The following is a 24,145-nucleotide window of genomic DNA, read 5'->3' as shown; positions in this document are numbered from 1 at the left end:
CAGCTATTTGCACATCCTATGATACTCTTCCCTGGGCATTTGCTATCATTCACTGTTAAAAACAAGATACTAATGTAGAAACATCTCTGGTCTGAGCTGATATACCATTCTTAGGTCCATATTTTTGTGCCTGGGAAAAAGGAAGGTACAATATCTAAAGCTGGTTCAACACCTACACTGTTCAAGTCCCTCATTTCCAAACACTATGTAGGGCACTTGTATGGCAGCCAAGATATTTATATAGTAACAGTTCTTAATATACTTACATGACTCGTGAGAGCTGGGAAAGACACCACAAATATAAAACTCTTCCTCCTTCTCCCTTAGCTGAATTCACTCCCCCTTAAAAGTTTTACTTAACACTTAAAATAGCTTTATGAGTAACATTTTTTTATATTTTTATACAACATTAACTATTATCCACACCTCCTATGATCTGCAAGACAGGATTTATGTTAGTCAATCTCTCTTCCGGGTATTTTATTCAGATTTTAGACAGGCAGATCTCTAGGGTTCTGTTTTATTTTTTAGGTATTTACAACTGAAAGGATTTCCTAAAAGTCATCCCACCTTTTCCTTAGAATAGAGAGATCTGTTCTTTAAAAAGCACAGGTAGCGATAACATTGCTACTAATGCTTGGATGCCCAACAGATATGGGTTCCCACCGTACTAAATACTGCACCCAAATGAGAATAAAAGTGAGAGTGCTTTCTCCCTCTCACAACTTAAGAATTTTGTTAGTTATGGTCTTTCGACAACTAAAGAGCCTCCTGTGGACTGTGATCCATTATGATCACAGCAGGCAGTCAACCTTTGCTTTTTACAATAACTTTATTTGCTACTTATCTTCAAAAATACTGCTCTTCTATCATATTCTTACTATACATGCAGAAAGATTCTCTTTTCATATTGTGTCCAACATTCATGGCTCCTTTCTATGTTTTTGTCTGCTTAAATGGCACCAGGTACCACTGGTAAAGTATTTGCACGAATTTTCTTTAGATGGATGTGTGAATGGATTTGGTCTTCTTTGAAATTTTACATTGCGATTACCGTCCAAACTAGTCAAACAATAGATACATGAAGACTTTATTTAGAAAGCAGTTAAGCTGCAAGATATTTGCTTCAACAAGTATTTAGTGAAAAGACTGTCTTCAAAGGAGAGGAATCTATTCCACTGCACATACAAAGCAGAGGAAGAACTGATTGGATGGATTGATATGACTATTGAGAAATGCTAGATCTTTATATTCTAATGGGAGAATCATTCTTCAAGTAAATGTTTTGCAAAAAGTATTTTGCACTAGACAAGGATGTTGGAGACTGTTTACACCCAGGGAAGTGTATGACTACCAGTTGGGTCTGCTAGCTTTCAAACTATGCAGAAAGCAACAAAGGACCTCCACACTACACAAACAGCCCAGCTTTCCAGTGGGAGATTCCTAAGACCAGCTTTGATATAGCTATCAATGGTATGGCACGTAGCTGAATAATACTAAGGTCTTTCATAGGTATAAGCACAAAGTGAAAACTATTATCACAGATCATTTAAAACATACTGAAGTTTTTAAGTACTGCAAAATAATGTAAACAACAGCATTAGTTAAAAATGACACAACATAGAAGTAATGGATCAAATACAAAATAATGGTTCAGTACAAAGAGTCATACAAAAATGAACACAGCAATAGGTAGTTTCTTGAAACTGGACTTCTCAAAACATTTCCTCCATGTGCCTGAGAGTATCATTCAAAGGCTTCTTGAACTCTGTCAGGTTTGGTGCTGTGACCACTTCCCTGGGGAACCTGTTCCAGTGACCAACCACCCTCTGGGTGAAGAACCTTTTTCTAATATCCAACCTAAACCTCCCCTGACACAACTTCAGGCCATTCTCTTGGTTCCTGTCACTGGTCACCACAGAGAAGAGATCAGTGTCTGCCCCTTCTTTTCCCCTCACAAGGAAGTTGTAAACTGCAACAAGGTCTCCCCTCAGTCTCCCCTTCTCCAGGCTGAACAGACCAAGTGACCTCAGCTGCTCCTCATACAGCTTCCCCTCGAGGCCCTTCACCATCTTCATGCCCTCCTTTGGATGCTTTCTAACAGCTTAATATCTTTCTTATATTGTGGTGCCCAAAACTGCACACCATATTCAAGGTGAGGCCGCACCAGTGCAGAGCAGAGCAAGACAATCCTCTCCCTCAACTGGTTGGCGATGCTTTGCCTGATGTCCCCGGGACACAGTTGGCCCTCCTGGCTGCCAGGGCACTGCTGACTCATATTCAACTCTCCATCGACCAGGACCCCCAGGTTCCTTTCCATGGCACTGCTTTCTAGCACCTCATTCCCCAGTCTGTACGTACATCCAGGGTTGCCCCATTCCAGGTGCAGAATCCAGCACTTCCCCTGTTAAACTTCATATGGTTGGTGATTGCCCAGTCTTCTGATTTGTCAAGGTCTCTCTGCAGGGCCTTCCTGCCTCTGAGAGTCAACAGCTCCTCCCAGTTTTGTGTCATCTGCAGACTTGCTCAGTATCCCTTCCAGTCCTGCATCCAAGTCATTTATGAAGATGTTGAAGAGCACAGGGCCTAAGACGGAGCCCTGTGGAACCCCCCTAGTGACAGGTCACCTGTCTGAGGTTACCCATTCTCTATTACCCTCTGTGCTTGACCATGAGCCAATTGCTCACCCACTGCATGATGTGTTTATCCATCATGTTTATCCATGTGTTTTGTCCAGCTGTGTGCTGGACATTTTGTCCAGAAGGATCCTGTGAGAGACAGTATAGAAAGCTTTACTGAAATCCAAAAACATGACATCGACTGCCTTCCCTTGACCAGCTAGGTGGGCTATCTTGTCGTAAAAAGAAATTAGGTTTGATAAGCAGGACTTTCCTCTCATAGTTCCCAAGCTATAATCCTTCTCTTATCAAACCTTTCATACATTTCCTAACTTGTATATTATCCCCAAATAGCAATGATTTAATGTATTGTCTTGAACTTAAAAAAAGACTTTTCATCCTATTTTGCAAAATAGCAACTGAGTAGAAGACCTCAAGACCTAAACTAAACTATTCACATGCACCAATAATATAATTAGTAATAATCATCTGCACACCCCAGCTGATAGAGGTAGTTGGAAAACAAGGGTGTGTACTTCACACCTCTAGCATCAGAAGTTTGTTCTGCTACCAGAGTATTACAAAAATGGAACACTGATCGTGACTGGAACTGGTGGTTCCAGTCAAAAAAATGAAATGTAAGATTCTGTACTATTTCTACCAGCTCTGCGTGGTGGAGATGAAGGAAGGAGAAGAATGAAGGAGAAGAAGACATGAGGATACTGGCCATGTAACCTCACATATTCACGCACTTTTCTTCCTGATAGATATCAAGACACATATATACTAACTCTCTTAGCAGTCAAGCTCACTGGTAACTGAGCTAGAGGCGTGCACCATTACTACTTCGATCACCTTAACAGGAACTGTTCTGAATAATTTTCTAACTCATCAATGAATTGGTTAAGCCTTCAGCAAAGTCTCTTCTAACACTAAGAAGAGAAGTCTGTTATACGTAAAGCACAGGCTTAGCTTCCAACACTGGCATGGAAGGTACAGTATGAAATTACCTCAGTCTTCATAAAATGAAATAAAAATGCTGCAACAGAAAACTGTACAAAACAGAAAGGCAAGTTTGTGGGGGTTTAGTGTAAAAAAATCTGATTTTATTATTAGACCTTCTTATAGAGTTTCTTATAGCAATCACAGGCAGACAATGATCTCTTTATGAGCACTAGATAAGATGATAATAATTACCCTAAGATAAGAAGAGAATAATTACACTGAATTCTTTTGCAAGGTGCTTTGAGACCTAATAATGAAAAGCACTGCTAAAAGCTGTGTATTATAAGTATGCTTAATAATTACATAAAACAAGTACAACTTTTTCTAGAGGCTAGTCATAAACAAAATTGATTTTATTTGAAAGTTCAGCTGAATAAATCTTTTTTTGTAATAAAAAGGAATCAGGTGCACTAAAGAGCTTTCTTAGTGCAAGGTTATAACAGAACCATTTAAAGCTATTCATCACCTTACTGAAGGAAATATATTGAATATTTTAAACAGCCCATCATGAGCTCAGTATAGTTCAACATGAGCAGGGTTTTCATAGAATAATGAAACATGTTAAGGGTTTTACAATAAACATCTGTTGACTAGGTGAGAATTCTACAGTTGTTAGAAGTGATGTACAAAAAAAATAATCATCGTTCTATGAAAATCATTTATAACACTTATAGTTGTCAGTTTTGTAAGCTATTTTTAATCTTATATATCTATCTATACACACACACCAACCCACTATCTCCTTTCAGCCCCCAAGAAACTGATAATGACCTTCTTATAAAATTCCACCGGGGGCGTGGGGGAATATGCAGTTTTTTGAAATAGCTCTACTTTGCTTGACATTCATATTGCCTGTGAAAAATGAGGCCCACTTGTGCGAATGTTCCTTATAAGAGCAATCTTAGGAATTACTGGCATGAAGCTATTTCTTGAATTAGGATTGCAAGATCAAGTTGATAGCTAGCATCCCCAGGAATCACTATGTTTTTGCTATTGTGGAAACATCTGTGATGGTATTATCACAATTATTTTACCAGAAGTCTTGATGTAATGAGAAAACAAGTTAACCCTTTAAGCTTAAGTATAAATAGTTAAATGTTAGGGGTTCATATAATCATCTTCAAAGCTGTCAATACTGTGTTTCTGGTAAAACACCCGATATTTTGACACAGCTCTTATTATACTTAATTTTATTAAACAGTTATTTTTAGTGTTAAGATTTACATTTTGCAAATTATTTGTAAAAGTAGACATTAAAAACCAATTTTTTTATTTACAGCTTCCATATGTGTAGAAAATATCCACTGCAAATATCCCTTACCTATTCAAAACACAGGATGTTGCTCATCAATCAGTAATCCTTGGACAGGCAAATGTAATATAGGCAAAATGAAACTACCTATGACAATAACATGACCACAATTATATTTTTTTTAAGAAAAAAACTTTTCTATATAGAGGCCTTTGCCTTGCTCTTTTTTGAAAACGTGTATATGTAAGTTATGGAAGAAAAAGGACTCAAATACTAAAACATCACATTTGACTCAGGCAGTCCCTTAACCTCAAATTGCTGGAGGCCTGGCTGTTTTCCCAAAGATTCACAGCACGCTCACCCTGTTGTTATGGTGTTTCCTAAACATCTGCTACGTGCCACTTGCAGAAACGGGAATCCAAACAAGGCGGACCTTTAATCTAACCCCATACAGCTGTTTTAATTGTATGTTCTAATGTCTACGTCAAATTTAAGCACTGAATAGGCAAACGATTCGTGCACTTTTTTCGGAAACCTTTAGGAAGCCAATGTGCTGGAACACGTTCGCACACAGACACTTATTGAAAGGCACGATGAGAAAACACAACACGAAAGAATGCGAAGGAGTTGCGCTCCTTGGGCGAATTTTACCATATCGTGGGGCACATTTCTTAACCGTGTGCCCCCAGACCTTCCCGCCCCCCTCCCCGTAAGGGGGTCTGGAGAGACGTCGCAGAAAAAAAAAAGAAAATAAGAGAATAATAAGACGGAAAAGACAATAATGTTTACACATCGCAGCGGTACGGGCGGTGCGCGGAGAGTCACAGGTGCTGCCGGAGCAGCGCTCCCCTCGCCGCCGCCCGCGGCTCCGGGGACCCCCGCCCGTCCCGAGTCCTCTGAGAGAGGCGGAGACCCCCCCAGCCTCCCCGCGCCCAGTAGCCGTAGTGCGAGGGAAGTCCGGAGGTCCGCGCTACCCCCTCGCCCTCGCGGCGTTTCCCGGGCTCATCCGCACGGTGCCCGGGCGCGGGGAGCCGCTCCCGCTCCCGGCAAGACGGCGGCTCGCGAGCACACGACCGGACGCGCCGTCCCCGGCGGCGCTCCGGGACCACCCCCGCCCCCAAGAGAAGCGGACCGCCCTCGCCGGCCGCCGGCGCCACCGGAACAAAAGGAAAATGACAGCCCCGGATGCCGCCCGACGGGCCCCCGCACAAGCGCCCGCCTCGCGCCCCCCTCGCCGCACTCACCATCGCGCGGCGCAGCGGCCGAGCGGGCGCCGGCCACTGCCGCCCGCGGGCTCCTCCCCCCAACACTCCCTGCTTCCCTCCATCCTTCCCTGGCGCCGCCCTCCCGGATCGTCTCTCACCGCTGCCCGGTAACGAGCGGCGGAGCTGGCCGGCTCCCCCGCAATCGTGATCCCCCGCCACGTGACCGCCACACTGCCCCGGCGCTTCCGCCCCCGCCGGCCGGGCTGCCGAAGCGCCCCGCGGACCGCGGAGGGCACGGCGAGACGGGGACACTGCGGGGCGGCGCGGTAACAGCGCGTCTGACAAGGGGAAACAGCCGCCACTGTCTCCCCGCAGCCCCTCACCCCCCTCTGAAACAGGAGTCACAATGGCCTGTACGAAATAGGGGTTATTTGACAACAAAGCACCTACGGCTGACTTATCCCTCCTGCCTTTAGGGCCGAGAAAGAAGGAAAAGAAGTTGGTGCATTGTATCTGGGGCATTGAGCCTCGTCACGTACCTCACACTCCTCCCTGCAAAAATCACAAACGCTGACGCCACTATATTCCTGAATTTTTGCTCAACCCAAAAGCTACAGTGAGTGAAAGTTAGCTGTGCTGACCAGTGTCCCATGCTAAGTGTAACCTTTGCTCCGAGAAAATCATGCTTACAGTAACGGGTCAAGGGGGTGTCTTGCAGGAGAGAATGCCTCTGTCCTCAGAATTCAGAATACAATCTAGAGATATCAACACTACAAGACCTGGGGGAGCCTCAGTAAAAAGGGGACTGGTGTTGGAAACAAATTTTGATGCTGTATTCTGGTATCACATTCAGTGCACATTCACTTTCTTCAGAAAGGACCAACAAAATGCCCAAACAAAAGAAGTGTGGAGCACTTAGTAGTTTAAGGAAACCAGGAACAAACTGTAATTATCAGCTCTAGAAAAGCCATCCAAAAAATAGTACACGGAGAGCAGGAAGTGAAAAGGCCCAATACCCTGCTGGCTTTAGGAATTACAACTTATTGAACATTTGAGAAACTAAAAGGGTAAATATTTTTCACACCATTCCCCACAGTTCCATAAGAATTTTATATTACAACCTACAGCAATAACGAGCCAAACTTTTGACAAGGGCCAGCTAGGTATGTGAAAATCTGGATGACTTGAAGCCTGAGATAAGGTATTAGAGTTAGGCATAAATTTCATCTGTTAATATAATCTTCATTTAGAAAAAAAAAAGTTGCTTTTTTATTGAAGATTTTCAGTTACCGTACATAGACTAAACCCTGGGGCAACTCTTAACAGATCCTATAGCTAAAGTGCAGTAAAAAGTTATCAGGGAGTTAGGGCTCCATTTCTGGGTGCATTACAGCAGTTGTTCTCAACTGGTGAGCTGTGGAGACCAGGGTTCCTGAATTACCCACTAGATATCTGCAAAAGGCAACCACCACCCCCAGTAGGCCTACATTTCATATATTTTAATTACTTCTTCAGCAGAAAATTTTAAGGAGCCAAAACAGTTAAAATCACTGTATCACTCAGTTCCTGTGTTTAACTTAGCTCGATTCCTAATTTACAGGCCATCATATCATAAGAATTTAATTTCAGTACTAAAGCAAAAAATATCAGAGAGAGGTGTGCAAAACACCTCTGCTGCTTTAAACTCCTTTGTAACCCTGTCCTTTCCACCCAGGTACATTAAGTATGGTGCAACAGTATTGCCTACTAGACCCTTCTCTCAGTTGCATTAGAAGTTGTATCTGGGTTCATAATCACAAAAGAAAACTATGTGTCCCAGTTGTTCACCAGCCTTTGCAAACTATGATCATGACTGAATGATACCTTGCAGGAGTACCACTAATTCTGCCCCGTTACCTGGTGAGGACTAAATAAAAATGCACAGAAAAATGCACGTTTACTATTGCTGCAGCTCACTCTATCAACATAATAAGTTTATGGTCTTGTATCTCTCAGGTGTAATCATTAGCAGGTAAGCAGAAACATATTTAATGTTGGCATGTGGTTAAATCTGCACAAGGCTGACTATTACAAAAACTTGACAACACCTTTGGGTTCCACAAGCTCAATTCAGCTACGTATGCTATACAACTGAGAAGCCTAAAATTGCCTTTAAATGTTGTAAAAAAAAAAAAAAGAGACACAGAGTTCCCCTTGCAGAACACTCTCCCACAGGACCTAAATTAGAATAGGTACTGAAGTGTCTTGTGTTACAATGCAACAACTGCTTTTGTAGATGCCTCCGTTATTCTACTTTCCTTCTTCACCTCTCTCTGAATTTACAGCATAAATGACTACCCCATTTTTAATGCATTGGAGAGTTTCACATGCAAACTTACTCATTTTTTCCCATGCAAATCTATTCACTTGTACTTCTTCCACATACACACTTAACTAATTTTTGTTAGCTTTATATGCTCAAATGATTCCAAAAGGCATTTCCTTTTGATGTACCTCACCTTTCAATTTTCTTCCACCACAGAGGAATACATCAGAGAAAGAGAAACAAAGCTTGCTTGGGCAGATTCCCCAATAGAGCAAGGATATCCTCAGTAGCTGAGGAGAATAGCCAGGCTGAATGAGGATTAACTAAACCCTCTAGTGGACTGGCTGTTCACCCCAGCTGTCCTCCTGCCTCATTTTGTCATGGAAGCAGCTCCAATCTTCCATATATATTTTTGCCCTGCTTCTTCGAGGAGCTTAATGCAACCTGAACAGGGAAAACAAGATGTCATCCCAGGATACAAAAAGAACTGACATATTAAAAGCACCAATAATCTTTTTAAGTCTATCAACTCTAGCATATAAAAGAGAAGAGACTGTACCTGTATTCAACGAAGGGAACAATAAGGGTAAGCTCAGAATTATCCATCTGGTGTGAATGACACATAAGGATTTGAAAAACATTTTTAGAAAAGAACAAAAGCACTTTGGTAAATGGGAAAATGGGGCAATATAGACTAAGTTGAATAGAAATGCATTTTTCTTCATCAAATGACTGATATCCTAAACAAGGGAAATATATTCATGTGGGTTTGTTTTTTGCTTTTTTAACTTGACATAGTATTTCACATTATGCCACGGAAGATATTAAGATGAAGAAATGAGGATTAGTACAGATGGCAAGGGATGGGAACTAAAGTGTGGCAGTGGATGGTGCTCCAAAGAAAACAAACTGAGGAGATACAGTAAATGGAGTCCCTGAACAATCAGCCATGATACTTGCCTTTTCAATATTTTTGTTAGGTGACCTTAAAACAAAAACATGAGTGTGGTAATAAAGTTTGCTGACAACACAAACTTGAGAATCAACAATACAGCCTAGAATCAAAATAGATATATCATTCAGAAAAGAATGGATGACCCATGGAAGCAGACCACTAAAAAGAATAGGATTAAATATGATAGTACAAAGTTAAAAGTGATGAATTGAAGGACTTACAAATGTTCATTTTCAACTGAAGACATCAAGTAAAAAGAGAGGAGGAGAAAAATCTGTATCTTTCAGTCAGCAAGAGAATACCCACAAGGCATCAATTTGATGAGATCCTGAAAGAAGTTAATATTCCCAGAATTTCAAAGAGAGATCTGAAATGTAAAAGTGTTGCAGTGGTATTAGGAAGACTTCACCCAGAGTTCTGCATACAATTGTGATCAATTACATTAAAGCATGGTAAATTAAACTTGAAATGGGCACTGAGGAGGGCCAGGAGAGAAAGACGTGACTGTCTATATGTTACTCTATTAAACAAACACAGTATTTTTTGCCTATTTTATTTGGTGCATTGGGGTAGGGTCCCTTCTTATGCATTTCATAAAAAGTTTAGCATTATAAAACCCTAGTTGTTCAAAGTGAGACCTTTGAATATGTCTACAATATTAAAAAAATCAATTAATATAACTTGCTCAACAAAGACCACATTAGAATATTAAAATAAATAGCAGCTGGTGGAAATACTTCCAAAGTCCTGAGGCTTTTCAGACAGGTGCCTTAATGGCTGAGATACAAATTTATATCGTTTTTAGCTTAAATCTACAGAGACCCCTGCCATATGTCCTTTCTTCAAAGCCTTTTATCATTTCTAAGTGTGGTCTCATGAGGAGTTTAAGTAAGAGGACAGCACAGCAAAGCTTAAGCAGTCCTTTTTTGTTGTTGTTGTTGTTGCAAAGTTCAATGGAGACAACATTCAAATATAGAGTTCTTGAAAAATGTGAAAGAATAAGGGAAAATCCATCAAAATATTCAAGGTCTTAAACACAATTTATCACTAGAGTCCCAAATTACTTCCATGCTATCACCCTCCATAATAAAAAATACAACAGAGGTTGCTGCAAGATCAAATGTTAATTCTTAAAAAGAAAAAAAACAAACAAAATAACAAAAACAAAACCAATATAATTACAGCATAATGCCTCCATTACTGTGTGTAGTTCTATAAAGGAACATGATCAAATATTTAAGTCCTTTTACTCCACTGAAAAAATAATTTCAACCTAGACTTAAGTATAGAAAAATACACTGCAAGAATATTACGAATATACTGAGGGGTTTTTCTTTTTTCCTTATGGTTTTCACGAAATATAATACAATGATAGAATGCAGCTCTAGGTCCAAATAAAATAATTTCAAAAACATCCCGTACTTTAACAAATACCTGATTAGGGATCTCACTGATCATTTTAATCCTAGTTTTAGAAGGACACAAAATGAATTCCAGATGTGAAAGGTCTGGTTAGCCTTATTAGCACCCCGGTTTCCTATGTTTGTTCCCCCTTGAAATCCCCACCACCTGCTTGAGGCTTATAATGCTACTCAGCATAAGGACTCCAAAACATCCCTTTATTCTGTAAATTGTAAGAAATATTGTTGGGCAATGAAGAGTATCTTTCTCCCAAAAGGTGAGCATACTGTAGAATCATACAATCATTAAGGTTGAAAAGGACCTCTCAGATCATCAAGTCCAACTGTTAACCCAGCACTGTCATATTAACCATTAAACCATGTTTCCCAGCTTCCACATCCACATGCCTTTTCATGCCTTTTGAACACTTCAAGGGATGGTGATTTGACCACTTACCTGGACAGACTGTTTCAGTATGCCTGACGACCCTTTTGGTGAAGAAATTTTTCCCAAGATCCAACCTAAACTTCCCCTGGCACAACTGAAGGCCATTTCCACTTGTCCTATTGCTTGTTACTTGGGAGAAGAGACCAACCCCCAACTCACCACAACCTCCTTTCAGGTAGTTATAGAGAGTAATAGGTTCTTCCCTGAGCCTCCTTTTCTCCAGGCTGAGCAACCCCAGCTCCCTCAGCTGCTCCTCATAAGACTTGTGCTCCATTCTGTTCACCAGCTCTGTTGCCCTTCCCTGGACACGCCCCTCAATGACTTTCTTGTCGTGAGGGACCCAAAATTGTGCACAGTATTCGAGATGTGGCCTCACTAGTGTTGAGTACAGAGGTACAGTCACTTCCCTGCTCTGGCTGACCACAGCATTGCTCATACAAGCCAGGATGCCATTGGCTTTCTTTGGTACCTGGGCGCACTGCTCATGTTCCTGCTGGCTGTAACATCTCCAGGTCCTTTTCTTCTGGGCCACTTTCCAGCCACTCATCCCCCAGCTTGTAGTGCTGCATGGGTTATTGCGAGCCAAGTGCAGAACCTGGTACGCCTCACTGAACCTCATACAGTTGGCCTCAGCCCATCAATCCAGCCTGTCCAGATCACTGTAGACCCTTCCTGCCCTCCAACAGATCGACACTGCTGCCAAACTTGGTGTCACCCACAAATTGACTGAGGGTGTCCTCAATCCACTTGTACATATCATTGATGGAGATATTAAGCAGGACTGGCCCCAACACTGAGCCCTGGGGATCACCATTTCTGACCAGCTGCCAGCTGGATGTAACTGTTCACCACCCACTCTGGGCCCAGCCATCCAGCCAGGATTTTACTTGGCGAACACTGCACTCAGCCAAGCCATAAGCAGCCAGTTTCTCCAGAAGAATGCTATGATAGTGTCATAGGCTTAACTAAAGTCCAGGTAGACAACATCCATAGTCTTCTCTATTTGTTTTTATGACTTACTTTGATTATGATATTCATGTAACTGCGAAGATGATGAAAATTGCACTCCTTCTCTATTTCAAATTTAGAGGTGTAGTGGGTTTTGTCTTGTTAGCAATTCAACCAATAAAAGTTCTTTATATGACCTTCAGAGTTCCCTTTGTTTTGTAGTACGTTAAAAAAATGAGCTACATGTTGAAAAGGCAATCTCAGCTTGGTCTAATTTTTCATATTTGTAGCAAACAACTTCAGGAACCAACTTCTGAGACACATACACCCTCAGAAATCCTTCCTTCCCACTCCATACAGCTCATTCTGACACACGACGAGCTAAAGCGGCAGAAATAGCTTTAAAAAATGCTACTCAAAGCCAAAAGGGGAAACATTTACTAATTCCAAGGCATCAGGTTCTCGGGGCAACATGACAGAATTGTTCAGATGCTTAGCTTTGCCCACACATCTTCCCTATTCTGTTTCTCCCCTTAAATGCTGTTTGCAGCTCCTTCTGCCCAAATGCTGACCTGGCCAGTAGCAGAAAGCTGTCACAGTCCTCTATCACACTGACCTTGTCATGGCTGTGCTTAACAATATCCATTCCAAATATTCCTTAAGAAACCACGCCTCTTTTGTCTTCAGTTTTATACTGACTTTATAACTTTCCTAAAATGAAAACATAATGTTTGTTTTGACCAAAAGCAAAATCAAATAGAGGGAGCATGCTTCATTTTACAGCTGAAGAGAGATTTTTCTTTTGTATTTTAATTTCAAGCTTTTTGATGATACAGAAGGCCATAATTATTCCAGGGTTACTCATCCCTGCTGAATCTCTAGCTTCTGGAATATGTGTATATCTAATGATATACATACAACACACGTGCAAAACACATTTTATGCTCAGTAGAGTTGCCAGTGTTGGAGAATGCAAAGATTAAAAGGAAGTAAAACTACACTATCATTGCATGTGAAAAAGTGGTCCCATCCAGGACAGGTAAAATAATAGGCATAAAATTAAGAAAACTTGCTCTCCCAGTCCTTGTGTTACATTGGCTCTGATGATAAATACAGGACCTTCTGTAAACCAATTAAGTTCTAGTTAATTGTAAGTCTATTTTTGGATACAAAATTAAAATTAATTTGGTGTAATCTCTTAGTCTTTATGCTCCTTCTGATTTTGTTCAATTTCAGAATTAACAGGAAATAATAGTTGCAATCCTAAAACACTCTTCCCCTCTTTCCTGCCTTCTTGCATTTTCATCCTCTGATCTCACCCCTCTAGCTTTAATATATCAGGAACACAACACACAAAATGGTGACAGATCATAGGGCCTTGTTTGGTATGTGCATCTCTCACTACTAACAGTGTATCACCTATGCCAGCATTGTAGAAATGCAGAATACTTCCTTATCTGCGAGTGATCTCTTCACAGCTGCAAGTGTACCCAATGCTCTGCATGTCCTGTAATTTACAATGGGGTCCATCTTTTCTGTAATAGAAAAATGAACAACTGTATAGCTCTGACAGACAAATCCTTCAATCTGTAGTCATCCAGCAATTTTGCTTGCTGTTTCTTTCCTGAGGGGCTAGTTATGTGGCTAATCAAATATCTGTCAGTTTTGATGTTGGATGGATTTTCTTTGGTGTGTTCAGGCACATTCCTGCATGGATATTATGAGTCTGCTTTTATTTTGGAAAAAGAAAAATATTCATTTGAAAATGACCTTTCAAGAACCTTATACTTGTTACTAAAAGGTAAAATTGCTCAAGTACAAAAAGCTAAAAGCTTACAGTAATACTCTAAAATTTTCACTTTTAAAATTTGTTCACTGACAGCAATGTTATAATCTGTTTCTATTCTGTAGTTAATTTTCTTATTACTGCTATGCAATCAGAAGTGAGAAAATTACTTTTTCTGTTTATGTGAGAAATACAATCACTAATATTCAAAGTCTTGAGGGTTTTTTCCCCTTCTTATTAAAACTTAATTGGTATGTGTTGTGGGGGTATTTGTTTGTTTGTTTAGAGAACATACTGAATTTTACATTTATATAGGTGTAAACCAATAAAACTATTCATTTTGGGGGGAGGCAATGAGGGAAAAACTTTCCATGTGTCTCATCTCCATGTAGTGATAGGGATAGGGATCCCAAATTTTCGTTCGTGAAGCCTAGCCATGATGATGAGGGATAGGGATGCAGAAATCCCCAGTGCAGACTGAAATACAGTAAGATTGAATGTTGTATATGTCTTCCATACAGTATGGTGCTTGTGCTCTGAGTAACAGGTACGCTGCAACCACACGCATTTTGTATTGTGAAGAAATAAAGAGGGAAAAAATGCATAAATGTTACTTCTTATAAACAACATCTTCTTTTGATTTGCACCCATTAAAAATTATTTAACTTAGAACAATTCCTAAAGTGGGATCTTGGTGTGGAGATACACAGACCTACCAGTTAACATTTGAAGGGAAGACCATACTTCAGACTCATCCTTTTAATGTAACATGACTGTGTACCTAAGCACAGAAAGAAAAAATTGGATAACTAAACATCTAAGAAATTTCTGAGCTAAAAATACTACATTCCAAAATCTCCTACAGCAAATAACTTTTTAGAAGGATCCTTTGAAGTTGAATGTTCATCTCTAGCTGAATGCCTATCTAATGCTCCAAAGCACCATAAGTCTTTGACTCACCGCAGCCCAGGCTGCAATTTTTTTAATAGCAGCTTAAAATGTTGGTAAGAGCTCCCCTTACTGGTCTGTCTTCAAATTGTCAGCTGTTCAGTTCTGAAAACCTGAAACAGCAATGTGTAGAATACTACTTCTATTCCACATAAAAACACCCCAAACCAAACAAAAAACCCCAAACAAACAAAAACCCAACCCCCCCCCAAAAACCCGCAAAACAAAAAAAACCCAGCTCCACATCATATTTCTGTCAGATATCCTATATTTTAAAGTTCTTATTAGTCGTTAAGTCATGAGACCAAAGATAATGACTTAGTTTAGGAAGAATTTGTTCTTCCATCACCATGACTTTCAATTTATTGAATCCTTAATTTTGTATAATCTAATTTTGTAGGCCTTGCCACAGTCTGAATTACAAAACACACACAAGACACCCAATTCTGACATATTGAGTAATGCCTCATTTTACAGTAACCACTACCAGCTTTAACAGGATCATTTGTGGGATAATCAAGGACTCAGGGTGGAAATTTGTGTGGAACTTGGAACTGCAAAAAAATTTATTACAAAACTTTACTGTTTTCTTCAATTGCTTGATTGGAAGAGCAAAATATACCTCTCAGACTGTGTTGGTTTATATGAAAGACTTGTTGATTTATATATATATATAAACATATACACATACACATTACATACATTTATATATGCTTTTTAGAGTCCTACTTTTGCAAGTTCAGCCTAGGGGCTGACTGAAATTGGACAGTTTTATGGTGATGATGCCAACTAAGAAAGGTTAACACAAGTCACTTAAATGATACCATGAAATACCATTATTTTCAATTCAAAGTAAACAATCCTGTTAATGCATAAAATACATGTTCTCTAGATTGTTCTTGCATATGTGAGGTGGCCCTGCAGAGTTGAGTGAGAAAAAACAGTAAAAACTGTTGTTATGGCACATTAGGAAAAAAAAAGAGACTCAGAAGATATGCTTTTGAATGCACCCTATAAACCTGGAAAGACTGTAAAATAGGATTTCTTAATGTACAACAGCACTTGGAGAAGGTTTAGTGTAGCACATCATGCAGCCACCTAGATCTTTTTGTGCTAAATAGCAAAAAAACCCCAAACTACCATTATAAGCACATTAAACAAATAAACAAAACCACTGTAATTTCAAATGGATTCAGATGCCTTCCATTTTCTGAAGCAACACTGGCAGTTTAGCTACAAAATCAAATCCACTCAGTCTGGGTTCTCTCAGATAAACTGGTAGAATTCCCTGAAGCATTCTCCATTTTCTTTCAATACAGTTTTCTTTCTTGATGCAACATCCATTGTTGGTTATTGTTGGTTATTTCCTCCTTTAGTTCACTGGACAATTATTCTTCCTGGGCTAGTTGTTGTACCAGAGAGAAGGAGAGGGGATTTATGAATTCGGCACAAGTAAACTAAGTTATTATAATTCCTATCTATACCAACTAACCAGGATCATATTCATTGTGCTGCCAAAACCCATGCTAAAATAACTCTCTCCACAATTAGCTGATCCCATAATTTGTCTAAGTATCTAAATATATGGCAGCATTTAGGCTTGTTTGCTTTTTACACGGCTTTCTTTGAAGCCCGTTAATAAACTTCAAAAAAAAAAAATATCTAAGACTTGAACAAAAAACTCAGAATGCTCAATAGTATAATTTTCAATAAAAATGAGGTGCTTTAACAGGAAGCTGTATTTTCAGTTTCCACCTTCTCTTCCCATATAACATACTTTGTTTCAATTATTCAAATTCTCTTACCTTGCTTTAGAGATCTCTCATCTTTCTGTCAAATATTAGTCTTTAGCTTCTGTATTTGTGTTAAGGAAAGCAGTACTTATGACCGTGTTCAAGTTACAGTAACTACCCAAGTGCAACTTGGCTTACATCACAAAAGGCAAATAAATGAACTTGCAATCTTTTTTAGATTTAAGTATAAATAAGTAGTAAATAATAAATGAAGTTCAAATAAGTGTCCTTTAGGTAATTGTTCTAACCAAGCTCTTCTTCCAGTAGACAAGATATTTTCAACTCAGACTGAAAGCAGAAAGTGAGATAAAATTTGGTGCTTTAACAAGCAGCAACAAGAAGTCTGTCGTTCGAGTTCTCTTTTCATTGCTCAAGCAAAAGCTGAGCAGAGCGAAGTTCCTGTGCTAGATATTAGCAAAAAAGTGAGCTTATTAGTAATAGATACAGATGTCAAATTAACATAAAATATTCAAATAGAGTGAGAGCCAATTTTCTCACAATATCAACTCTATAACCAAAACATGTATATACTAACAAAGATCTCCTTCAGGTTTTTTATTCTCAAATGCTTCGTCTTTCAAATGTATTATTAACATGTTTCACTCCAAGCTCTACTCATCAAAATTTCACACCTAAATGAAAAAGTGTAAATGGTGACTACCTCAAAATGTCTTGATATTTTCAACACTCGTATCTACTTTGCTCCCATCGGAGCAATATAGATACATATTTTTTAAATTATTCTTTGTTGTTAAAGCATGCAACTTCCAGGCTTATATGCATTTTAAAAAAACCAAAACCTTTCAGAGGTCCAAGTTTATTCAAATAGCAGAAACCGTTAGGTGTTTTGTTTGTTTAATTCATATACTTACTCAAGTTTCCTCACTGGATTTCCTTCACCATACTATGTGATTTAAGACCCTTTTTTCCCTAGGGACTACAAAGAACTCAGTCCCTTAGACCACATACAATGATACCGATTTGCTTCTTTACATCGTTTGTTTATTCTTACAGTACAGAATCAATTAGGCCTTGTTAGGTTGCAGAAAGGATCAAATTATTGACAGGTTTAGAAGTTAAAAGTCCATCAACTTGTTTGCTCAAAATAAGAAAAAAAAAGTTACAAGCAGAGTATAAGAATGCATGCTTATTTAGTTTATACAGTTTGGAATTTCTATCTGTCTGTATTACATAAGCCATTATCAACTGTAAATGTAAGCCAAAACACAGGTAATGCAACAGCAAAGCTGTGCAATTAACCAGGAGAAAAACCCAAGAACTGCAAGAAGTTTATTATAGACCTAAAAGGAAAATCATAACAGAAATGGAGCACTAGACATGCTAAATATAGAGAAGCTTAAGAGGTGGAATTCCACACATGACTTTTCAAATGCTGTCATTTGAAGGAAGAGTGGGGGATGATTTACCTTTCAGCAAAATCTGGATGGAAAACAAACAAGGATTCCAAAGAAAGGAAACAGAAATTACACAATGCTATATTCTACAAGCCTATTTGCTCATCCACATGAGTCTGAATATATGCAATTCTACAGAACTTTCTTTGGACAGCTTTTTGATTAAAAATATCTAGCGAAACTTTCTCCTGAAGTTTCCCTATTCCTGAGGGGAAAAAAACAAACCAAAATAACCCCACACACACACCGCCCCCCAAACCAATGAGCAACCCAAACAAACAACAAAAACAAACCCACCAACTAATCTGATAGCTACTGGACAAGAAAAAAAAGCAGCAGTGGGAGAGTCAGCAAGGAAAACTGTTCCTTACAAAAGCTTTTCAATTTATACTTGTTTTTTCCCCGAAGATAAAAACGTGTCTGATGTACATGAGAAGCTCTGAAAACCAAGCTTCCCTTTGATGTAATATCCCAGAATATCAATGATTACTTATAGATCCAATAATTTTTACTATTTTGAGTAGGAAGTAGGATAAGAGAAAAAGTAATACATATTATTCTTCTTGTTTCTGTAATCTGTATGTGCCTGACCTGCAAAAAGGAATCTTCACAGATTCCATTATCATACACTAGCTCATTTACTAAATAGAGTTACAAATACAATGTGAAAACTAAAAACAAAAACAAAGCAAAAAAACCAAAACAAAAACCAAAAGACTATGAAACTACGAAACTTTTTCCTTTGCAGCAAAAAGCAATAGGGGAGGAAGAGCTAAGCTGAAGGAAAAAACACAACACTCAAAAAAAAAAAATCCCAAACCAGCTTTCCTCTTTGCAGGTAGAGCACGTGAATCTCCTTCCTGATCACATAGCTTACTGTGACCAAAGCAATTATATATAGGATTGATCTCCCATTTCTGTTACCCCTTTAATTTGTGATTTGGTAAAAGTAGGCAAGTAGTATGGGGCATTTGTTAAACTTTTGGAAAACAAAACAAAACCACAACAATAAAACAGTCGCACTGACTTTCATTCTGGTGTATAAAACCCCTTAAGTTAAAGCACTACCTGGCCATGCCTTCAACTTACAGAGATGTTCCAACAAGCACAGATCATACTTTAACAGATATGCTTTACTTTCTTTCAGTCACACTATAATCAGAGTCAAACAATTCTACAGAAACATAGCATGTCAGAGGAGTCCATATAGCATTTCAATGCATAAACACTAATTTTTGGGTCACACCATTTTGCAAGATAAAAATCCTAAAGGAAAAACACAGAGCATGCATCAAAAATTCTTTAGGCAAGTCCTCAACTGTAGAATTTTAAGGATTTTAGTAAAGATACCATAATCTTTCAAAATAAGAAACAAAATCCAGTTCCAGAGTATTTTGTCTATGAAAATGATGCATTTTTCAGAGTAGCCACTTCTATGTAGAACTTACAAATCACAGTGTTATCTATTAAAACAACCCATGCTATTGAAATTCACTTTCCTTCCAGTAATCCCATTTCTCTTGTCTTTTCACTTCTGAGTAATAGGAAATGAGTTCTGATCCATTAACTCGCCTACTCTCTCCTGGAGGAAGTTAACCAATTCAGCTAATACAAAGACATGAGTTTCATCCAGGTCTTGTATGATGAACTTCTTTCCCAAAGCATTTGACTCATCCAAGTAGAGCAGAAACTGCTTCATTGCTGGGTCACTGTAGAGACAAACATACATCAGATCTCACCCCAGTGTAATAAGATACAGTTACAAACAAAAAGAAGAAAACACCATTTGAAGACACTCCCAAAGATTTTAGGGAAATGATTACTAATCTCAAGAGTCACTCACAAGTTAAATACAGTATATGAAGCTTTTGAAAACGTTGTTTCTTTCACAGTACTAATTTTAGAGACAAAAATAAACTGATAAAGTCTAATGACTAGAACCAGGTGCTTGATTAGCAGAGAAGTTCCCCTATGCTGCTGCTAAAGCATCTTAAAAAAACCCACAAACAACTAAAAACCAAAAATCCAACCCTTAATAAACTAAGCTTGAACTTACATTTTTGTCTTCAGCAATAGTACTATGAAAACATGTTTTCTTAAAGCATACTTTTGTTTAAGGATAACCAAAACCCAGGAGAACACAGTTCTTACTCAAAGTAATATGGCATGGAGAAAAATTCAAGTATGAATTGTACATTTATCACACCCTAACTGAACAGTCACGATGTCACCTCTTAAGTTAAATATTTAGAAGAAAACGTTTCGGAATTATGGAAATTACAGGTAACTTAAACAGTTGCATCACAACAATTCCTTTTGTCCAGACTCTTAAGTTACTTAAGGTCTGGAGAAATAAGCAGGTTTTGACACAAGGGAAGGCGGTAAGCGCTGTCACTCACCACTCAATCAGAACACCTTTCAGAACATTCACCATCTTCTCGGTTCTCTTGCAAACGCCGGGAGGGAGAGGCCGCAAAAACAACCCCTTGCTTCGGGTCGCACACGCGAATGGAGCAAACCTGCAAGCACCAAAAACAAACAAACAAACAAACAACACTTTGGTTAAACTCGTAAATTCTTTAGACAGCTCACCTCCCCGGACCAGCAGCGCTGCTGGTCCCGCCCGCCTGGGACAGAGGGGCTCCCAGAAGCTCCGGTCCCTGCCTTGCCCCCGCCTCACACCGTGCAACTCCCACAGGCCGCGACCCTGCAACCTCCAACTCGCCCTGCTCCCGGACGCGGAAGGCCGCCTTTTCCGGCGCAGCGCGGCTCCGCTCCCGGCAGCAGCCCGCAGGGTTTGGCGCGTCCACCGGGCGCCGCGGGCGCCGCCATGGAAGCGGCGGCGGAAGGACGGAAGTGGGAATGCGCTGCTGAGAGCGGGGTGGGGCACATGGACGGCCGGGACACAGGGGATCACGGGGCGGGCACCGCAGGGGGAGGACGTTCAAGCGGTAGCAGGTTGTTTATTGTTTCTGAACCCCTTCGTAAAGAAGGCAGCAGAGCCCAGGAACTCCTGATGGTTAACGCCCCCTCCCCTTTATTCATCCGCCATTAAAATTTTGCGATGATTGTGTTTGGGTGTTTTTTTATTTTTTTTTGGTGTTTTGTGTTTTTTTTTTTTTTTTTGTATCTTTGTTTTTTTTTTTAAATAGCCGCGGTGGCGCCGAAGCGCTCAGTCCAACGAGTTAAGCGGCGCCCCGTGCCCACGGTGGGTTCGTGAACTAGGCAGGTGGGCACACCCACCTCCCGCGGTATGCGGGAGGGGCGTCCAGCTGTCCGGACCGGCTGTGAAACGGGCTGCAAAATGGGTCCTTTCGCGTTATGTTTGCGTATATCCCTAAACATAAAATCCTCAATATGAGCCGGCAGTGTGCGCCCACAGCTCAGAAAGCCAACCCAAATCCTGGGCTGCATCAAAAGGAGTGTGGCCAGCAGGGCAAGGGAAATGATTCTGCCCCTCTACTCTGCTCCGGTGAGACCCCACCTGTAGTGCTGCATCCAGCTCTGGGGCCCCCAGCGTAGGAAGGACATGGACCTGCTGGAGCCGGTCCAGAGGAGGGCTGCGAATTTGATAAGAGTACTGGAGCACCTCCCCTGGAGCCTGTGAAGACAGGCTGAGAAAGCTGGGGCTGTTCAGCTTGGAGAAGAGAAGGTTCCGTGGAGATCTCATAGCAGCCTTAAAGGATTTGAAGGGGCCTGCAGGGAGACTCTCCATCAGGAACTGCAGTGATAGGACAGGGAATAATGGGTACAAGAGGAAAAGGAGAAATTTAGTTTAGATATTAGAAAGAAATTCTTTACTCTGAGGGTGGTGAGGCCCTGCAACAGGTTGCCCAGGGAGGTTGTGGCTGCCCCAACCTTGGCAGCATTCAAAGCCAGCTTGGAAAAGGCTTGAGCAACCTGGTCTAGTGGGAGGTGTCCCTGCCCATGGCAGGGGGGTTGAGAATAGATGATCTTTAAGGTCTAATCCATGATTCTATGTGTGCTCTTGGACCTGAACAGAGGCTCCTGGCAGCAGAGAAATGGCACTCATTTTGGCCTCCTGTGTTTGCAAGTGCTTGTTTCAGATTGAAGTAATTGTGGCACCTGCTGTCACTGAACCACATGTTTATTACAGTTATAGACTGTGGCTAGGGAGAAGAATAAATGCATGTGATTCTGTAAATAAAAGTAGTAAAGGAACTGCCATCAGACAGAGTTTGGAGGCGGGAGAGGTGTCTCTAGAGGACTGATTATCAGTGTCTTCAAAGTGTATCAGTGTTGTGTACTCTGCTGAAGTGAATGGATAAGCACAATGTTGAAATGACGGAAGTCAAAAAGTAGTCTCCTGGCAGTGACTGTGGGAGTGCTGGGGTAATACTGACGTTTTTCAAAAATGCCCCAAACACAAGCAAGAGACAAGTGAAAAATCAAAACTTTTGGGGAAATGAGAAAAGAGGAAGACACATTAATGGAAGGAAACAAACAGAAACCCCTTGTTTAGAGGAATTGGACATTGACAATAAAAGTGATATAAGTGTTTTTCTTGGTCTTAAATTCAAGGAGCTTATCAGGCTCCCGTGTTTCAAGATCAGATTTACACAAGGGACATATTAACATTTTGAGTTAATTGTGGTTGTGGTGATAGAGACTTAATTTGTTATTTAATAAGAATGACTATGTTTCCAACATAAGAATTTGATTGATATGGGAGAGATATTGGGGTGGTTTTAAATCCACTTAAACACATTAACTCAATATTTCAGTTAGTATAAATGCATCAACACAGACACTAAAATTTCACTTATAAAATACAAGTTTCATGTCACTGCTGCAGTGTATGCAAAAATGGTGTTTTTGCGTATTTTTGTGATTATTACGTTTCATATTCTTTCTGGGTTTTTCCATAATGCTTGTGCTAAAAATACTATATGTTCTATCAACTAAGACTTGAGAAGAGGTCTTCGTCAGAAATAACATGCAGAACTTTGTTGTTATGGGTTGCCAAAGCCAGTTTTTAAATTTTCCTAATTTAGACAAGTTGTTCTTATATAAAGAAAGTAACTTCTTATATAAAGGCAGTAACTTTTGCTAATACATAAAATGGTAAGTATGTGTGAGTGGTAGGAACAGGAATTGGTGCTTTTGCTTGGCCTAAATTGACTTGGTTTTCTGTGCTTGACTAATGTAACTATATTTTCTTTTAACTTCCTTGTGCAGAGGTTAAGATACAGCCTTGATCAGTGGGCTAAAGTGCATAGTCCTTCATGAATAGTCCCACTTGTTACAAGAGTCAAGGTAATATCTAGAAAGTGTATGGAAGTTACAGCAAATTTTTCTTTACTCATCTTCCTGCCTATAAAACCAGGAAAATTGAGTGCCTAATCATATATATTAGAAGAATAAATCTTTTCATAATTCTGAAGGACTCTCATATTACCTTCATGAAGACTGCTACTGTCAAGAAAATTCATGCTTGCATTGGCTTGCCTGTACATTCAGAACTTTGGTAGTTCTAATATATGTATGTTTGTGACTTCGAAAAAAAATCTGGTTTTATTTCAGCATTCAATGAATACAGTGCAGTTATTCTGTTGTTATCTTGTGACTTCATAATGTTGAATTGCTAAGGTCTTAATTTTAGAAAGGGTTCTCTTCTTCGTGACTCAGGCTACATTCTCGTTCTTTTGCACGTTAGAACCTTTTCAGAATGAGATGCATGTTTTACCTGTAAGCATGCCCTGTGAGTTTCATGAGCCCATTAAGTCAGAGCATTTGAGAAACAGTACTAATTTTTAATAACTGCAGAGGTTTCACATTCTTTAAGTATTAGTTAGATTTGCCATTTAAAACCAAAAATATGTAGTAGTTCCTTGAGCCTTATTAATCAAAATGACTTACTTGCTAACACGATCAGTTATAAACTTTAAAAGCAGTTGATTGCTGAGTTGTATTAAAGCCCATGTCATATAGAGTAATGTCTTGATGGAGACATGAGCATATCTGGTATTTTAGGGGGAGTTACTAAGAAGTAGAAAAGGAAATTTAGAAGCAGAGAAGTTAATTGGACATACGTGCTTACTAAAAT

The 24,145-nt window shown here is 39.8% G+C and overlaps 1 protein-coding gene across 2 annotated transcripts; it reads right to left on the bottom strand.

Annotated features, from left to right (window-relative positions):
* Positions 1-17,643: 17,643 nt before the first annotated feature.
* On the bottom strand, positions 17,644-20,804 carry GTF2H5 (general transcription factor IIH subunit 5). Of its 2 annotated transcripts, none has more exons than XM_025895704.2 (3): positions 20,761-20,804; positions 20,478-20,597; positions 17,644-19,787 (listed from the first exon to the last, which is right to left on the bottom strand). In XM_025895704.2, exons 2-3 carry the CDS (start codon positions 20,510-20,512, stop codon positions 19,607-19,609), a joined length of 216 nt encoding a protein of 71 aa, XP_025751489.1. In that variant the 5' UTR covers positions 20,513-20,597; positions 20,761-20,804; the 3' UTR covers positions 17,644-19,606. The 2 variants fall into 2 exon arrangements, with proteins under 2 accessions (XP_025751489.1, XP_025751490.1); XM_025895705.2 differs by having other exon boundaries at positions 20,743-20,791.
* Positions 20,805-24,145: the final 3,341 nt, after the last annotated feature.

The sequence above is a fragment of the Manacus vitellinus genome, unplaced genomic scaffold (assembly GCF_001715985.3).
Source record: "Manacus vitellinus isolate BGI_N305 unplaced genomic scaffold, ASM171598v3 scaffold_4_pilon, whole genome shotgun sequence".
Classification (NCBI taxonomy): Eukaryota; Metazoa; Chordata; class Aves; order Passeriformes; family Pipridae; genus Manacus; species Manacus vitellinus.
The sequence above is the reverse complement of the archived record's forward strand: the minus strand, read 5'-3'. Positions and strand labels throughout refer to the sequence as shown.

What these genes read in the sequence shown, in the direction of transcription:
- GTF2H5 (XM_025895704.2), bottom strand. Translation starts at nt 20,512, where the DNA reads ATGGTGAATGTTCTGAAAGGTGTTCTGATTGAGTG. An exon ending in AAAGGTGTTCTGATTGAGTG is followed by an intron (nt 19,788 to 20,477) that starts GTGAGTGACAGC and finishes TTGTCTCTACAG; the next exon opens with TGACCCAGCAATGAAGCAGT.